Source organism: Myotis lucifugus, unplaced genomic scaffold (genome assembly GCF_000147115.1).
Source record: "Myotis lucifugus unplaced genomic scaffold, Myoluc2.0 scaffold_1, whole genome shotgun sequence".
In the NCBI taxonomy this organism is placed as follows: domain Eukaryota; kingdom Metazoa; phylum Chordata; class Mammalia; order Chiroptera; family Vespertilionidae; genus Myotis; species Myotis lucifugus.
The window spans coordinates 21,812,575-21,831,975 of record NW_005871049.1 but is presented as its reverse complement, the minus strand read 5'-3'; the positions used below and the strand labels follow the sequence as shown (position 1 = coordinate 21,831,975).

General features: G+C 39.0%; 1 protein-coding gene across 1 annotated transcript in view; it reads left to right on the top strand.

Moving 5' to 3' along the window:
* Positions 1-19,401, top strand: part of DCHS2 (dachsous cadherin-related 2) — a 178,489-nt gene that overhangs the window by 85,235 nt on the left and 73,853 nt on the right. Inside the window, exon 2 of the mRNA XM_014456108.2 lies at positions 9,805-9,996. Within this exon, the coding sequence (XP_014311594.1) occupies positions 9,805-9,996 (192 nt within the window). The remainder of the gene's footprint in view (positions 1-9,804; positions 9,997-19,401) is intronic.

Genomic DNA, 19,401 nt, shown 5'->3' with positions numbered 1-19,401 from the left:
AACTTGCCTGCTTTTCTTCACTATGAATACTTGAGTACTTTCCTAGAAAACCCAACCCTGAATTGCTTTCTATAATAGCCCAATAGCTACTCTACATTGGAAAGAAAACATGCTTGCATTTGGAAATGTTTTAACTCATTTAAATTTTGTAAACTTCTGAGCTTACAAACAGAACTTGGTCAATGAGAAGAAAATATTTCTATTAGAGCAGGGGGCTTTATCAAGTGTTCATACCAGACTGTGCTGGACCAAACACCGTGCTGGGCAGTGGGACATAACTGTGAAAAACAGAAATGGTCCCTGTGTGGGAGAGAAGACAAAAAACCAGTTCTCCCTCTAGGAATGAATTGTAATTGGTCTAAATGAATAATAACGGTATAATTACTACTAGCCTTGATGAATAATTGGTTAAGCCTGTGTGGGCGATGCCACTCTGAGACTTGAGGGAGAAATTGGTGGGAACCTCTAGGGGGAGGTTTCTTGCTCTAAAATATGGATGCAAGGCAAACATGTTCTCCTTTCCAACTCTAGATATTATCATTAGCAAGTGATGTATGTGATGTATGGCGATCAACAGCAAACTTGGGCCAAAGTGAGGACCAAGCCCAAGAAAACAAACTGATGCACCAAGCATGTGGTAGGCAGTGGAGAGAATGAGGTGCAAGACCGAAAGCCTCGATGGGATTGTTGAGTTGCTGAATGAATTAGTCCTGGAATTGCTTCTCCCTCAAACTTCTTGAAAAGGGTAATAATAAATGCCCTTACTGTTTAAGGTGTTTCAGGTTTCAGTAACTTGCAACTGAAAGCATGCCCAGAGAGAGATTATTACCTTTTCACAAAATTGAGGCACAGGAAAGGTAAGTTACAGCTCAAGCTCACTTAGGTGCAAAGAGAGAAAACCAGGTTTCAAAGCCAATCTGGCCTTTGAGAGGAACCTTGTGCTTAGTCACCAGCTGTGGCACTGCTGCACTGATCTCAGCATTTCACTTCTATGTACGTGGAATAGTGCTGACATAAGTACATCCCGTTTCAAAATGAAATGTGTTGTACTGTATTAGCCTGGATTGGAGGAAGATATTGGTGGCCCTAAGTTCTTTCTGGACTCTAGCTCCTTCATTAATAACCATTATGGAGTAGCAGGAGAGAAATATGAGTGGGTCGTCTACCTTTCTGTTCCTCACAACACTTTACCTGTGAGTACAAAAGAAAGTTATGGGTGGATATATAAGCCATGTTTTTAAATGCATGATAAATCTTACTTAGATTGATTCTTAAATTCTTGGGTATGGCTATATCTGAGATCAAGAAATTATCCCACACATGAATCATAACTATTTTTTATGAGTCCTATCGTCCTGGGACTACGAACAAGGACAGCTTAATCATCTCTACTCACCTTTATGAAGATAGCACCAAACTATGGTGTATTTAAATCTGGGAGTCCCCGGGCATGCTGTGGGGAGTGGTGAGGAGGTGCTTTGTACACTTCAGGGTCATGGAGAAGACCATTGTTCAAGTCAGAGTTAATGGTGCGATACTGGCTTGGCAGAACATTTCTGGGAATCTGGGAAGTTTAGACTGGCATATGCCATAATGAAAAACATTGCATGCCCCCATGAGATCCCTTTTAGTCATAGCCAGCCTTTAGATGGCATTCATGGCATTGGGATATGGTAAACATTGTGAATATGCCCCCATGAGATCCAACAGCTAATTAAGTGAGGAGACACTGTTTTTTTTTTTAAAAAAATTTTCCCTTTATTGATTAAGATATTACAAATGTGTCCTTATCCCCCAAATGTCCCCTCATCCCCCCAATCCTGCCCTCACCCTCACCCCCTGTTGTCCACATCCATCGCTTATGCTTATAGGCATGCATACAAGTCCTTTGGTTGATCTCTCCCCCTCACCCCCAACCTTCCCTATCTTCCCTCTGAGTTTTGAGCATATGATCGATGCTTCTCTGTCTCTATATCTGTTTTTGTTCATCGGTTTATGTTGTTCATTATAATCCACAAATGAGTGAGAGCATGTGATATTTATCTTTCTCTGACTGACTATATTTTACTTAGCCTCTGTTTGTTTTTTAATTAATCACTTACTATCCTGTCTTTGTCTCACCTGTATAAGTATTAAACTGTGAGGTCAATTTGTTTTCCCCCAAACAAAAGCTTTCAAGCCCAAATGTTGACTTGGAACATTGTGTGATGAGTTGAACACCATGTGAGTGGGACTTGAGTCAACCTGCAGAGAATCTAACTCACAAGAAGTAGGCTTTGCTTCTCATTCATTTTAGTTGCATGTTTTGAGTGATCTTTGGTCTCTCCTGGCCCAAAAATACCTCTTAAGTTTGCATTCCCTGGTCATTTATTATTCATACAGCTGTTATACTTTACTAGAGGCCTGGTGCACAAGATTCATGCACTGGGGGGGTCCCTCAGCCTGGCCTGCGCCCTCTCACAGTGCAGGAGCCTTGCAGGATGTCCGACTGTCACGGAGGCAGGAGAGACTCCCGTCACCACTGCTCTTGCCAGCCGTGAGCCTGGCTCAAGGCTTCTGGCTGAGCAGAGCTCCCCCTGTGGGAGCGCACTAACCACCAGGGGCAGCTCCTGCATTGAGCATCTGCCCCCTGGTGGTCAGTGCACATATAGGGACCAGTAGTTTTGCAGTTCAGTAGATTTGCATAATAGCCTTTTATTATATAGGATAACTCCATTTCTGTAGGATGTTATGTGTTAAGTAAATGTATTTTATACTCTACTTAATTAAAAGACTAACAAAGCTACTAACAAAATGACATGAAATTCAGAAAGATGAAAATAAAATTCAGGAAAATGGGGCAGATGAAAGTGACATGGTAGAGTAAGAGGGAGCCGGGAAGAATTTAGTCCATGGAAGTGGAGTCTGCAAGATCACGCACTTGCATTCAAACTGGTCCAATTCCCCAGAGGGACAAGATTCCTGTAATCTCTGCATTAAGACATTCCTGCTGCTCAGGAGAAGGTTGACTTTCTTGGAACTAAAGCCTGGGGGAATTGTTTTCCAGTAGGTCTTTCTAAAAGGGAACACTGAAATGTAATAGGATTTCCCCTAAAGGATGTGCTCACATAAATACATAGTTCTGTAAAAGTATTTGGACCGGGGGTAAGGAGGCAAAACAATGCAGCCCACACTTCCACTAGATCTACATGCACTGTTCTCTTTTCCCTCAGGAAAGCAAAGCTGCTAAATAGAGTCTCAGTTTCCAAACCTTAACATTTCCCTGCTGTGATTATGATGACTTTGCAGGTGTGAAAACAGCAGTAAACTATGTTTTCGTAAGTCAGAGTCAGTATTGGAACTTACAGCTTTAAGTTATATTGTGGATGTAACCTCAGTTGGCCTACCCACTATTTGTTTTCTCATTAGAATTTTTCAACCCCCTTCCCCCACTTGACTTTAGAGTGCAACTGTTTGTGTTTATATCTGAGAGCACACCATTCCACTGGGAAGATCTCTAGGCATAAATTTAAGGTAGCTCTTTGTTTTACAAAACATGTACTAGAGAAGTACAACTACAAAATAAAAGTCACATGGTTCTAATTTATGGTATTCATTCACAAAGGAGACTGTGACACTTAAAATTAATCCTTTAAAAAATTCAACAACCAGCTCCCCTTTCTTGAATCTGTGGGCTTTCAAGGTGTCCTTTGTGGGTGGAATAGAGAGAAGGTAGCTCTTAAGATCACATAATATAGAAGAGATAGATAGATAGATAATCAGGGTCAATAGAAAATACTATTTCCAATAACATATTTAAAAAGTCAAGTTTTCCATGACTGCATCCCGAGAGAGAACACCTGTTAGGAGTTCAGGGTATATTCTGCAGATTTTTATTTTCTCTGCAAATAATAATATTTATGTAACTCTACACAATAGTATTCTCTCTTGAGTTAGGAAACTGGTCGAAAGGAAATAAACCTTACCTTTCAATGGACCCAAGGGTACCATGTGGCCCATCACCTTCATCTCCTGTCTTTCATGTTGAAGGACTACAGGTGTACAGGTGCTGGCAAGAATAATCGTATCTGATTTTCTTCTGCTGTCACATACACAGGTAGAGCCACAAAACATGTAAAGTCACCTTTTAAAAAAGTTTATTTTTTTATTTTTCAATTACAGTTTACATTCAACATTATTCTCTATTAGTTTCAGATGCACAGCATAGTGGTTAGACAGTCATGTACTTTACAGGATGGTTCCCCACTGCTTCAAATACCCACCTGATCCCACACATGGTTATTACAATACTAGAGGCCCATTGCACGAAGAAATTCATGCAATAGGCCTTCCTTCCCCTGGCTGCCGGCACCGGTTTTCCTCCTGCACCCAGGACCCAGGCTTTGCTCCAGCTGCAGTGGAGAAGCCAAGCCTCGAGGCTTCTCCGCTCTGGCCGCAGAGGAGAAGCCAAACCTCTTCAGTCTTCAGTTGTCTTCAGTCTTCAGTAGTCTTCAGTCTTCGCTCCGTGCCTGCATATGCAAATTAACTGCCATCTTTGTTGGATTAATTTGCATACTCATACTGATTGGCTGGTGGGCATAGTGGAGTGACACCAATTTGCATGTTTCTCTTTTATTAGTGTAGATTATTGACTATATTCCTATGTTGTAATTTATATATCTGTTAATGTAAATAATAATTAAAAAGAAGCCTTGCAACTCATGCAGTTAGAATTTGTGAAACGAAGTCATAATTGTTTTTCAGTTGTATCTGGAAGTAAAAGATAATGTGGCTATATTTTAGGTGTGTGTGTGTGTGTGTGTGTGTGTGTGTGTGTACATGCATGTATAGGAATTATTACTTACCATATTAAGGTGAGTTGATTTCTGAATGTTAGTGTTGAGTCAACTAGTTTACTTAAAATTGCTCCAGAATTTTTGTCTATTCTCTTGACATAAGATTATTATGAGTATCAACAGCCTAATTCAGATCACTGAAATTAGTTAATAAATCAGTGAAACATGATTTTTAAGTTCAGTGGATCAAAGACTGACAATCTAATTTATATACCATAAATATTAGTTAATTATTCTTTAAGATCAGTATCTTACCTTTGAAGGAAGATTTGACCTAACACAGCATCATGGGTGAAGAGCTCTGGATGAACACTTCATGGGCTGTGGGGGTGGTTGACTCTGTTCCTCCAACTTTAACTTCTTTGTTAGGTACATTGGAGGGTTTTGGATTCTAGTTCTGTTTGAGTGTGTGTTTTGGTGTGTTTAAATATAAGGTAAAAGGATCTTCATAAAAGAGTTATTGCATCATGGCTACATAATTCTATCTTATGGATGAATTATAATTCATTTAACAACTTTTATTGTTGGACATTTGGGTTCTTGAATAAATAATTCTACACTATGTATATATTGCATACAAATATCTGTCTACAGACACTCCAAGAAATATATTAATTAGGTAAAAGAGATGGAATATTTTTAGGTTTGGGAGAATGTTTACCATATGTATATGGTAAAAGCAAAGTTACTTTCCAGATAGGCTTTTAAAAATGATATACTTACATGCATAGCCAATGGACATGAACAATAGGGTGGTGAAGACCTGGGGGGCAGTGTGGATAAGGCCTGGGTGGAGAGGGGGAAAATGGGAGACATCTGTAATACTGTTAACAATTTAAAAAAAAGAAAAAATATGAGTACATATTTATTTTATCCTTGCCATCACTTAATATATTATTTTTATGGTTTCCAATTTGCTATTACTTTAATAGTTCCCCAAACACTGTTAATTAAATGGTTAAATATATTTATTCTTCTGTGAATTATTTGTTCATGTCATTTGGTCATTTACCCATTTTTTATTAGGAAATCAATATTTTTATTTTTAAAGGACTACTTTTATATTAAGGACATTGACTTTTTAATATATTTGTTGCAGATAACATACCTAATTTTCCTTTAAGTATTTTTGTGTATTTAGTGGAGTTTTACATTACGATATACTCATTGTATTGATATTTTTGTGTGATTTTTGTCCATCTGTTTTAGTTTTGTAATTCCTTCCCAATGTAAGAACCAGCCAAATATTGCTATATATATTCTTTGTGTGTTACATGATTTCATTAGTTATATTTAACATATCTGTGTAGATCTTATTTTGGTGTGAGGTTAATATCAAACTTGATTTCCCCCCATGTTCTTTGCCATCTTTCCCTAGCAACTTATGTGGATAAACCCACACTTCTCAGTGGTTTATGATGTTTCCTTTGTAATATAAAAAAATTAGATTTACCAGCATCTGTTTCAGGTCTTGTTTTCGTGTTCTATTGATCTGCCTGCCAATTCTATTTTTAGATCAGACTTTTTTAATTGTTTACTTTGTAATACTACACAGGACAAGTTATCCCTTACTCCCACCCATTGGTCTCCTTTCACAAAATTTCCTTTGGTTGCTTTTTGGGAGGAGGGTGGAGCAATAAGTAGTAGGATTAGTTGTTTCTTAATCCCATTCTTTAGTTAAGGCTATACAAATATGTTATTAGAACAGTAACTTTTTACTATAATTTGAGAATATATAATTAGTTTATTCATTTAACAGCTCTATCAGTTTCTCTGAAAATACATTTTAAAAGGTGAAAATGAAACACAGTTTTGTTTCCAACCACTGAATAGTTTCACATGCCTTAATGTAATTTTTTTTTCTTTTGCTGGTTTTAGCATTTTGTATTTTATCTTACGATGGTATAGCTTGGTTAATAGGTTTACGTTTCAGGAATAAAAAGTTATTCCTCAATGAGTATTTGATGGGTATTATGAAATATATTGTTCTTTTATTATTGTTCTTGTTTAGTTTTCATTTCTGAATCATAAACTTGACTCTACAATCCAGCAAGACTTGGAAGAGGATAAGGAAAACATGGAGCCCACACAAATGCAGCAAGAGCACAAGGCTTATAGGATATTGCAAGCAGACAAGGATGAAGGGTGCTCTCCTGAGCTACAGAAGGAATACTCTGATGGTTAAGATAAGATGCAAGTCAATTTGTTAGAGTTGTCCACGGTGGGCAATGCCCACTACGTGTGTGTGGATTGAAAAGAGAAGTGGTCCAAAGACTGAGCTCTGGGGGGCTATTGTGTTCAGAGGCCAGGAAGAGAACTCAGCCAATAAAGGAAATGTAGGTATAGGAAGAGAAAGAGAGTTAGAGTGTTGTGTCTGATGAATAAGTTTTTCAATAAGAAGGAGATGATTAACTGTGTTAGGAGCTGCTGAATTGTATAAAAAATAAGAACTCAGCCTTGATGATTAGTCTTGGTAAGACATACGTCGTTGGTGAAGCTGCCAAAATTGTGTTCAGAGAGTGGCATACTTGCATGTGTGGACCATTCGTCGTGGTCCCAATGCTGACTCCAACTTTTCACTGGAATATTTTAATCCTGTTTTAACTGTAAGATCAGTGCTTGGCCAAGTGCTTCAAATGTAAAAGTTACTTTGTGATTTCTTTTTCTTTTTTTCTTCCTTTTGTTTGAAGTCCTATGTGTGGGTGTGTTGTGCCAATAACTGTTTCTTCAAACAAACTGTTATATGCTCATGGGTATAGCATATAATTTTGGAAATTATAATAAGAAAAAATTAAAGTGAGCTACTTAATTTGAAATTTAATCTAAAGTGCAGCCACTTTTCTCTAGGACTTTTTTTGGGGGGGGAGGGGCGGCACTGAGGCTTTTCTATAAACATCACTGAATTAAATGTTGTGATTGACACTATATCACCCTATGAGTTTGGGTTGGCTTTTGGGGTTGGGTGCTGATGTAATTGCTGGGCAAGTGACCTCCAACAGAGCTGCCCAGTTGTTGCAGAGAAGACCTTCCTAAATGGGGATAGGGGTATTCTGATGAGGGAAATGCAAATATAATTATTCCACTGGTGGAACATGCAAACATGCTTTCAAGAGCCAGTGTTCTCAATCTGTCTCCTGTCTCCATGACACACTCATATGGAGGAATCCTTACCCAGATGTAAAAGGAATATCTTTTATTTAACACTCAAGGAAATTATAAAGATTCTTTAAATTTAGGAAGCTAATGATGGAATCAGGGAGATATTTTGCATTTTTATAACATCTCCATTAAATTTGTGAAAGATCAGCCTAAGGGAGAACACTTCTGAGTCAGAATAATTTTAAAATTAAATCATCAAGGTCGACTGAGATTGAAATAAGGAACACGGGATGGCACTGAGAGTGCTAGAATGTGGCTCTTTGAGTAGATTCAGGGGTAAAACCTCCGGAGTTCTAGATACCTCTTTTAGCACCAGAAGATTATGATAATGGGTGCTGATCAGAAGCTTCTCTGATTCTTTGATTTAAGCAACTATCTCAGAAGAAAGGACCCACTGAGCTTATCTACTAAACAAGATTTCCTCTTGAAGATTTGGCAAAGCCATTTCTATTTTACTTAAATTGCCTACATTTTATGTGTCTATCAATGGCTATTGGGAAATATAGACCTTAATGATGCCAAGTTAATTATAGGTGTTTAAGACCAAATATTAGTAGGTGAACTATGTTGTTCTGAAATATTAGGTCAGTATTTTGAGGAAGTTGTGTAAAAACAGGGAGGAATACATTCTTATTTTATGATTCTTATTTCAGAAACTCAGAATCTGAACTACTAACATAAATTGACATCAGTACTCTTGTCCCACTTTTGACTCCTTATATTTTGCTTTGCCAAAAGTCCAGATGAGAAAAAAGTGGAAATAAGGAAACTTGTTTTATGTGAGCTAAATTACTTGTTAATATGTGCTATTAAAGGCTGAGAATGAGTTTTAGAATTTGAAAGTTCATTGTACTTATTATCTTCCAATCAAGCCAAAGTTATTGAGAATACCATATGGTTTTAAAAGATATATTTGGTGTCTTTGGGAACTGGAGGCTACTAAATCATTAACAGCTGCCAGAATGGAACAGACCAAATGTACTTGGAATTTAGTCCTTTGTAGTGGGGAAGTTTGTGGGTTTCCTGGTTCAGCCCATCTGATGAGAAGAATAACTCACAAACATGTTAGCTAGTTGTACAGGATGCAATTTTGCCAAAGAATATGATAGATGAGAGTGAAGATAAATTTAAAAGACTGTGCCATTAGTTGAAAAAAATGAAAGACAATTAAAGAGAAAAGTAATATTGCCAAATGTTAAGAGTTTCATCAGGTGCAGGGGTTCTCAACCTAGGAATTATTTATATTTGGGCTAGAGAATTGTTTGTTGTGGGGTCTGTCTTGTGCATTGTAAGATGTTTAGCAATATGTCTAGCTTCAACCACTGGATGCCAGCAACATCCTCTCTCCAGATGTGACAATCAAAAATGTCTCCGACATTGCCAAATGTCCTCATGAGGCAAACTTGTCCCTGATTGAGAGCCACTCGGCTAGACGACACAATAGCCCCGAAATCAAGTTGTTAGTATGTAGATGTTTTTAAAATCTCGAGATTGGGTTAAGATCAGTTAGATGTAGTGAGAGGAATAAGGAGGCAAAAAGACCAAGGACTGAGCCCCAAGGAACTCAAACTTTCAGAGATCCCATGAAAGTATAGGAATGGGCAGAGGAGACTGAAAAGGAGAAATCACAAAGGGAGGAGAGTGGGGAGAGTTGTCACAGAAGGTAAGAGAAGAGAACGTAACACTAAAGCCTACACTCGGTGAATAGTAGGGGGTTACTCGGTTGTGCAAATCATGATAGTAATTCATGACCAACTGAAAAGTGATGCTCGCATGTCTATTTCCTCACTGGTCAACTCCTGTCTCATAGGTAAAAGCGTCTGATGCGGATGCAGGGCTCTATGGCTTGGTCGAATATTCTCTTTATGACGGATTCCAAAGCTACGAAGCACCTCGAGCCTTCCAGATTGACCCACATGATGGGCAGATCTGTGTTTCACAAGATATTGACAGGGAAAGGGACCCAGCCACCTATGATCTCTTGGTGAAAGCAAGAGATGGGGTAAGTCTTTGTGAATGAAATTTTAAATAGACTCAAAAGTGAACCACTATGTATACATTACGGAGTACCAAGGATTGTCAATGGCCAATACTGTTTCATAAATCACTACTTCTTTCCCTTTGCTGGAGAATTTCGAATCAAACACCAGACATTTTATTATTTCATCCATAAATAGTTTAATAATCTCTCTAACAGGTAAGGATTTTAAAAAACATAACTATAACAAATTAACATTAATTAATTAATATCTAATATGTATTCCATTGAAATTTTGGGGGTTATCCAAAAATGTATTTTAATAGTTTGCTTACTTGGATCAAGATTTAAATAAATTCACAAATTGATTTCATCACTATCTTCCTTAAGTTTCAATCTATGTTAGCTCCCCACCCCCTTACCTTTTCTCTTAGGATATTTATTTTTTGGAAGAAATCAGGTCATTTGCCCTTTAAATTTTCTGAACGTGGCTGATTCCATCCCTGGGATTCATTTACAATGTTCTTTTATGATATTTCCTATAACTGTCATTTAGAGCCAGAGGTGATGCTGTGAGCTTTTTATTGCATCAGCAGATACACATCATTATTTCATTACGGGTAATGACATGGTGATTTTTGAATTCTCTTACTCATTTGCATTTATTTTCTGGAATCTTCAACTAAAAATAAAGTACTCTCATTAACTAGTTGATTACCCTGCAATATAATTCATACAGTAAAGGCAAATTATACTTGGCTATTTCTCTTTATCAGCTTTTAGAATATTGAGTTGGTGCATTTGCCATCTCCAAAGAATACTAATGATGTTTTTTCTAGTTTTATTATGAAGTCTTGGATTTTAATATATTTGATCTGTTTCATACATTACCAACCTTATCCTTTCTGATGTCCATATTGACCCATCAGCGAAGGAACATTCAAATTGGCTCATATGTCTTTTTTTAACTATTAAATTGACATTTTTTAAAAATCCAGAAGAGTGTATAAATTATAAGTACATCTTATAGGATTTTTGCAAAATGACAACATGCATGGAAGCAGATGAAGAAACATTACTAGTGCCCTGGAAGCCCCGCTCTTGACTTCTTGCTGTAACTATCCCTTCCATCCTCGTACCCTTTAAGAATAATCATTATTGGCTTCTAATACCAAACATTATTTGCCTATTTTTAAACTTTTCACTGAATGGATTCATACAGTATGTGTTTTTGTTGCTTTTGCACAACATCATTTGTAAGAATCATTCATGCTATTGTGTGCAGCAATAGTTCATCCATCCTCATTGGATTATAGTATTCTTTTCTGTGAATTCACAATAATATTTATCTATTCTATAATTGAACATAACCATTTTTTATTACAAATAGTGCTTCATGAACTCTCTCATACATGTAATTTGGTGAACAAACATAAGAATTTATAGTAAGTTTATATTTAGGCATGGAATTGTTAGACCATAAGAAAGCCAAACAACTTTTCAAAATGATTTGTACCATTTATACTCCCACCAGTAAAGTATGAGAATTTCATTTGCTCCACGTTGTCCAAAACATTTGTGTTTTTTCAAATGCTGTGCTTTTAGATGTGTGTGTGTGTGTGTGTGTGTGTGTTTGAAATATTTTTATTGATTTCAGAGAGGAAGGGAGATTGAGAAAGAGAAACATCAATGATGAGAGAGAATCATTGATCGGCTGCCTCCCGCACACCCCTACTGGGGATCGAGCCTGCAACCCGGGCATGTGCCCTTGACCGGAATTAAACCTGGAATCTTTAGTCAGCAGGCCGAGGCTCTAGCCACTGAACCAAATCAGCTGGGGCCATTTGTTATTTAATCTCTTTTTAATTATAGCAATGCAGGTACCTATGTAGTGGTATAGCACATTGGGGACTTTGCATTACCTTGAAGAATGATAAATTGAGTACATTTTCAAATGTTACTGGCTATTTGTTTAACTTGTTTTGTGAAGTGTCTATTCAATTCTTTACCCATTTTCTATTGTACTGTTGGCTTCTTTTCTTATTGTTTTTATTAATTCTTTATATTTTTGGCATTCAAGTTCTTTCTTGGATATATTTGTTGCATATATCTTCTCCCATTCTGTGGCTTGCCTTTCACTCCCTTATTGGTGTCTTTTGAGGAACAGAAGCTTTTAATTTTAATAAAGCTCAGCTTATCTATATGTTTCCCTCTACAATTAGTACTCTTTCCCTTTACAACTGTCCTTTAAAGAAATATTTGCTTATCCTAGGCACAGAAGAGTATTCTCTTATGTTTTCTTCCAGAAACGTTATTGTTTTACCTTTTACATTTATTTTTTTCAATATAGTGGGAGGAAGGTTTATTTTTTCCAGTATGGGTATTCAGTTGACCCAGCGTCCTTTGCTAAAATGATCATTCTTTCCTCACTGCACTGAAGTATCACTTTTGTCATGAATCATTTGACTGTGCATGTGTGTGTCTATTTCTGGACACCCTATTTTTTTACTTGTCTAACTTTGTACTAGCGCCATACTCTTTTAATTTTTTTATCTTTATAATAGGTCATGATTCATGTATTCTTTTAGCTTTGTTCTTCATTTTCAAGATTGCCTGGGCTATTCCTGACCATTTACATTTCCACGTACATTTTAGAAACAGCTTGTCTAATTTCCATGACATTGCAGCAAAGATAGCCACTGTACACACAGTTTTGCACTTTTCTTTTCACTAAGTCCATTTTGGAGACTTTCTTTGTTACCGACTACTCCCTTATGTAGATGGGTACTGCTAACACCTTTCTGGTCTAATCCTTCTCTTTTGAAATTAGTGAGAGAACCCGCCTACTTAAGATATAAGTCAATGAGGAAAAATGAGTCTGAATATATTTATTACAAGTAAACATGTATAAACTAACATGAAAGTATTCAGTAAAATTACTGTGAGCTATTACTATATTCAGTAAAATTACTACGATCTATTTGGTTAGATTTTATCAACCCCTGACTATGTGATTGCAGGAGGCCTTGAGTCTATGTAAGACATCATGTAGTAAACAAAAATAGGAGTAAACAGAGGAGTTTAGGTTAATTTAAGTCTCTGGGATGGTTTAAAACTCAACATATGCGCACACAAATATTTACCTAAAGCTTCAGAGATATATTCTCAATAGATTTTAAGACAATTATAAAAGGCCATCCTAGGATTGAATAGCCAGTTTAATTCTAATACTATGGTAGTCAAACATCTGTTTCTAATTAGTTGGTTTCAGATGACTTTGTAAAAATGTACCTAGAAATTATCTTAATAGAAATAAGATCATTTGATGCCAGAAAATTGTTTACTGATAAAAAAAGCAGTGTACTAATTAGGATTATTGGCAGAGGAATAAAAAAAATCAACCCAGATATTTAATTTAAACCTCCTTTCTTACTTCTTTCTGTTTTTATATTGAACCTACTCTGCAGACTTACTCTATGGAAAGGTCTGCCTTTCCTCAGTTTACCAGTCTCTATGGCAACATTCAAGTACATCTTTAACCACAAAGCTTTCCCAGCTTGAACAAAGGGGATGCATTTTCACCCCAGCCAAAAGGTATTTTCTTTTCTAGATAACTGAGAAAGGGTTTACAGGCTGGGTAGCAGCTTTTGATAGCTTTTAGAAGTCAAAGAGGAAACATTCTTCAGGGTGGTGATTGCTATGGTCTGAATGTTTGCGATGCTCCAAATTCATATGTTGATGGTCTTAGAAGATGGGGCCTTTGGAAGGTCGCCAGGGTGGAGCCCTCACGAATGGCATTAGTGCTCTAATAAGAGACCCCACAGAACTCCTTAGCCTCTTCCCTCATCTAAGGGCACAGCCAGAAGTTGGCAGTGTCTGGGCCATGCTGGCACCTTGACCTTAGACTTCTAGCTTTCAGAACTGTGAGAAATAAATTAATCTCCCAGTTTATGGTATTTTGTTAAAGCAGTCTGAATGAACAATGATGTATATGAATCAGAATATTCTTGTGTAAAAACTGCTTGTTAAAACTGCTTGTTTTGTAGAAAGAAAATCCTCCAACAAAGCACAATACAGTCTAGATTGTTAGAACAGAGAAATCCTCCCTGCAGGTACTTCATATTCAAGGTGATTCATCATAAGCCCAGCCCTGGCGCAGATGGGAACTGGTCTGCTCCCTGCAAGGTTTAACATAGGTTTTATTATTATTTAGGCATGAGTAAGGAGACAATTGCTATTTTTAAAACAGTTTTTTATATTCACAGATCCCCAGAGGAGGCACCAAGGGAGGAAGTGTGTGTACACAAGGGAAACCCTGGGGTCAGGAGGCAGAGGGAGAGAGGAAACACCTCAGGCAGGGGTTTCCAAGGGAAGGAAGGCGAGAGGCAGAACAAGCAGGCTTATGATTGGCCAGTTTGAATAGGTTCAGTGGAATGTTGGGCATAGATGCTGCCTCTAGTTATCTGGTACTTGACTGTGGAGTGATTAGGGTAGGTGCATTGTGTCCTGGAGTGTGAAATCCCCATAAAGGCTGTGGTTGGGGTGTGGGCTCTGGAGTGGTTGGTTTGCATTTGAAAAGCATGCTCACCTGATCCTGGTCAGTCCCTCCAGGATCAGAAGGTCCCAGATGTCAAAGTATCAAAACACAGGAAATAGAATACATGGGCCAATACACTGCTCTGGTGCAGAGTCCCCTTGAAGAGGAAGGCAAAGGGCTCACCAGAACTCCTGGTATAGGTAAGACTATGCAGAGGAAGCAGCTGCCTTGTTTCACTCCAATTTATTGGAAATAACACCCAGTAATACTGAAGGAATTCACTACTCAATTTAACTGTTGGCCCAGGGTAGCATCATAAATCACCAGAGAAAGCTTTTGGCATAACATTGGTCACTTTCAGCAACTTCTTTTTTGTGTCAAGCCCCATGTGGTCCCATACAAGCTTCATTAAATTCTGCCCAGTCCTAGGCAGATAGTCCTCATACTCCTCCTCAAGCACCACCAACGTGCACTCTTCCTCTTCCTCACTTCCCTCTCTGGTGTCATCATATTTCTCATATTCACTTCCACATTTTGCATCTTCTATCTCATCTCCATTCTTTTTCAAGTTTACCTCCTCCAGATGCTCTTGAGTGTTTGGATCCATCTCCACCCCCGTCTTCCACTCTTTTATCAAGTCATCGAGGTGAACTTCTTCAGTCATACTCCCGCAAACATAAAGCAGCTTGTCCTTCATGGCCAGTACAAAACTGGAGTGAGAACTAGGCTCTATTAGAGGGCCACTGGCTTGTCAGAATCACCTTCCTCTTTCCTGGTGTCTGGGGCAGAGGGTACACGTTCAACGGTGATCAGAATTGCATTCTCTGTGGCCACCACTTTGACCACCTCCAAGGGCTCCGAGGTGCCAGTTTCCCTACATTCCTGCTTGTCATCAACTTCAGGCTGCACTTCTTTTGGCCTCACCTATATTTTCTCTTCTCTGACCTGGGTCCCCTTAGCTGTCCCACAAACCAGCAGTTCTTTGAGGTGTCATAGAATACAGGTCATAAAGAAGTTGTCCTCCAGGCTTTCTTCCTCTTCTTCACCACAGACACCCCTGAGGAACAGTGTCTGATGGTTCCAGGCCATAGCCACTGAAATGCCAGAGGTTGAGTACACTCTATGCTCCATGATGCAATCTAAGTCCACACCCGTTTGCCTTTCCTTCCTTCCTCGGTCTTGAGTCAGAACATATCTGAATGCAGGGTGAGTTTGTCCACCTTAGTTGACTGTTTCCAGTAGCCTCCATAGATGATTATGCTCCCCTGGGGAGTGGTGGACATTTGGCAGCCCAGTCTGGGTGTCGTCCCAGTCCCTCAATGGACAGCTTGCTCCACATGAATGTGTCCAGGTTAATGGCATACATGTCATTGTAGTGATGTAATCCCTTCTACACTCATGGAACTGCTAAAAATAATTAGCTATGTCTTCCAGGCTACCATCCAATACCCACATTGACCTAAAGAATCCCTTATTGATTTGACTTACTCCTAGGTTTTGGTCATCAAATGCAGGACACTTTAAAGATCTGTGTAATAAAGAGGATCAATTCATCTGTCTCTGGATGAGCAGAGAATGACACATTCAATGCAGATGAAGATGGGGACATGGTGTTTCTACAGTCTGTCTTGTTAGCATCTAGTGTCTGGAAATGGGCTATCAGAGCTTCAAGGTCTCCTCCTTCTGCAGTGTTTGGACACCTTCTTCTCCATTTTGGTGTCCTTCTTCTTCTTCTTGCCCATCCCGTGGCTCCAAGGAGGTGCAGGGAGCTCAAGGAGAGAACTTCACATGCAGCCCACCTGAAAACAGGTTCTCCTCAGGGCACTCCTGGCCATGCATTTCATAAAGGAAGGGTGATAGAAACATCAATGATGAAAGAGAATGATTGATCAGCTGCCCCCTACATGCCCCCTACTGGGGATCAAGTCTGCAACCTAGGCATGTGCCCTAGCTGGGAGTTGAACAGAGACCTCCTGGTTCATAGGTCAATGCTCAACCACTGAGCCACACGGCTGGGCTGGCCATGCATTTGTAAAGACAAATTTTAGAAGAGTCATCCCTATCCCCTCAAATAATAAGGTTTTTAACAACTTCCTAACCTTCACCTTGTTTAGAACTAAAACTGCCTTCAATGTTTGTCTTAGAATGTATGAGAGCAAGCAACATAAGACTCTATGTGTGTGTGTGTGTGTGTGTATGTGTGTGTGTTCCAGTGTGCAGTGTTTATTCTGTTGTCTGCATATTTATAAATTTCTTCTGTGATACACTGTGCATTTATACAAGGTGAAGTCTGCATCTGTCATGATTGTTGTGTGCAATATCTACCAGCAGCATATGTCCCTAATCAGAAAGGTTAGCATAGATGAAGATAACAATGTTGACAATGACTGGATAGGCTGTCCTTTAAATACAATCTAGACTGAGTCAGAAGATTAAATGAACTCAGACAAGATATTTTAGGTTCAAGATATTGGATTCTAGGCCATAGTGAATTTATTTAAAACAATGAACTATACTTTGACAAAAGACTTTTAACTTTATAGAATTGCCTTGATAGTTTGTGGTTTTTCCTCTGATCCTTTCTCTTCCTAACGCATGTCTTTGGAAGAAAATTGCTGAGAACCCATTTGCTGGTGTTTACTAAGATATTTATCTGTCAAAAGAAGAATTTTTTCTTATAAAATACCTAGATGTTCTGGGCTTTTCTATTTATTCTTGTGATAACTGTCAATATTTTAAAAAATTCAATCACTCCTCCTATTTTACTGGTATCACTTCTGAAATAACCTATTTTTTGCTGCTCCTGTTGCTGCTATTTATCTCACTCGTAGAAGCCATGAGGATGTTATAAAATCATACAATGGAAACAAATAATTGGATTACATTGGAATCAAGAGGGTTTTCAAAATAAAGCCCCATAATTTAATTATTCCATGCTTTACCTAATACCTGTTTCCGCTTCCCATTTATTTTCATTAAGGAAATGTCTCCTTTTTGGTATGTATGTCTATTAACATTCTATTCCTATTTTCTGTGACATCCTGAATTCTGTAGCTGAAATATGTGTCTGAGATAAAGCTATTTCGTCTCTATCTCACTATTGCAGGCTCAGGGCAGGGATGGGGCAAAGTAGCAATATAGAAAGTAAATTGATTTAGCCCGTCACCATTACATGCATTCATGATAAAAGTTGGCTATTATTTGTGCTACATGGTTTGTGTGTAAAGCAGATAGATCTCTAAAATAAAAGCAAACTTTCTAAATAAGAAGGCATATTCATTTTTTCCTTTTTACTGCAGCTTTATTGAGGTATAAACCTTTATAATAAAAGGCTAATATGCAAATTGTGCCCTCAACCCGGAGTTCGACCAGGGGGCAGTGCCAGCCAGCTAACCACCTGCGGCCCCTCCCCTGGCCTGTCTGGTCTGATCGGCCCCGATTGGGGCGGGCCAGCCAGACCCTCCCAGTGCACAAATTTGTGCACTGGGCCTCTAGTTAATACATAATATTGTATGTATTTAAGGTATTCAGCCTGATGTTTTGATTATACATATGCATTGTGAAATGATTACCACAATCAAGAAATTAACATATACATCAGCTCACATACTGAGTGGTGAAAATCCTTAAGACCTCAGCAAATTTCAGTTTAGTATTATTAACTATAATCACTACACTGTCCATCAGGCTTCCAGAACTTATTCATTCTGCCTAACTGAAATTTAGGTCACAATTATTTTAATTTTAACAGATTATGTTATCTCACTTTCCAAAACATATTCAAGTGCTTATTGCTATCTTACATTTCATTGACCCTCACCCCCACTCCAGTTTAAGGAATAAGCCTTTGCCCAGTTGCTCAATTATTTTTTAGCTAAATTGTCATAACTATGTCTCAAATTGATTGTTTACAATTCTCTAATATACTATCAGAACCAATCCACAATGTCTTCAATATCACTTTACCTCATTCTTATCTCTAAAGTTTAAGCCTGCCATCCATCCATTATCCTCCATATTCTTATCCTCATCCTTCTTTTTTTCATCTTTTAAATTGAATTAATCTCCTACTTACCTTCTGTACCCTCCCAAACTCTCCTACCATGGCCTCTGGAACTCATAGCCCATCATTTAGCCAACTCCCTATAAACTCAGCCTGGTCTATGACTACTCCTTATCTTCTTGCCCTGATCAAAACAGTTCTTCCCTCAGGATACCAACCCCTCTCTGACTCTTTTACAGAGAAACTGACATGCTGCTAAATCAGAAGCCGGGAGGGAGGTGTCCAGGTGGATGCCCTCCCTGTTGCCCATTGCAGCATCCAGATCACTTCGACTCCTTTCTCCATCAAAAACCAATTCACGCCTGGCCATTGTGGCTCCCTGGTTATGATTGACTAGAGGCCTAGTGCACAAAAAACGTGCATGAGGGAGGGGTCCCCTCAGCCCATCCTGCACCCTCTCCAATCTGGGACTCTTTGGGGGATGTCCGACTAAACCAGCAGTTGGACATCCCTCTCACAATCCTGGACCGCCGGCTCCTAATCGCTCACCTGACTGCCTGCCTGGTTGCCCCTAACTGCCCCCCCATCCTGGCCTGATCGCCCCTCACTGCCTCTGCGTGCCGGCCTGATCGCCCCCAACTGCCCCCCTGCTGGCCTGGTCACCCCAAACTGCACCCCCGCCCCCCGCTAGCCTGGTTGCCCCTAACTGCCCCCCATCCCCCGCCAGCCTGGTCGCCTCTTACTGCCCCTCCCTGCCAGCTTGGTCACACCAAACTGGCCCCCCTGCTGGCCTGGATAAAAACAACCTGCCCCCCGTGCTGGCCTGCTCGCACCTCAACGCCCCCCCCCCAAGGGGGGGGGGGGGGGGGGGGGAAATTTTTTTTTTTTT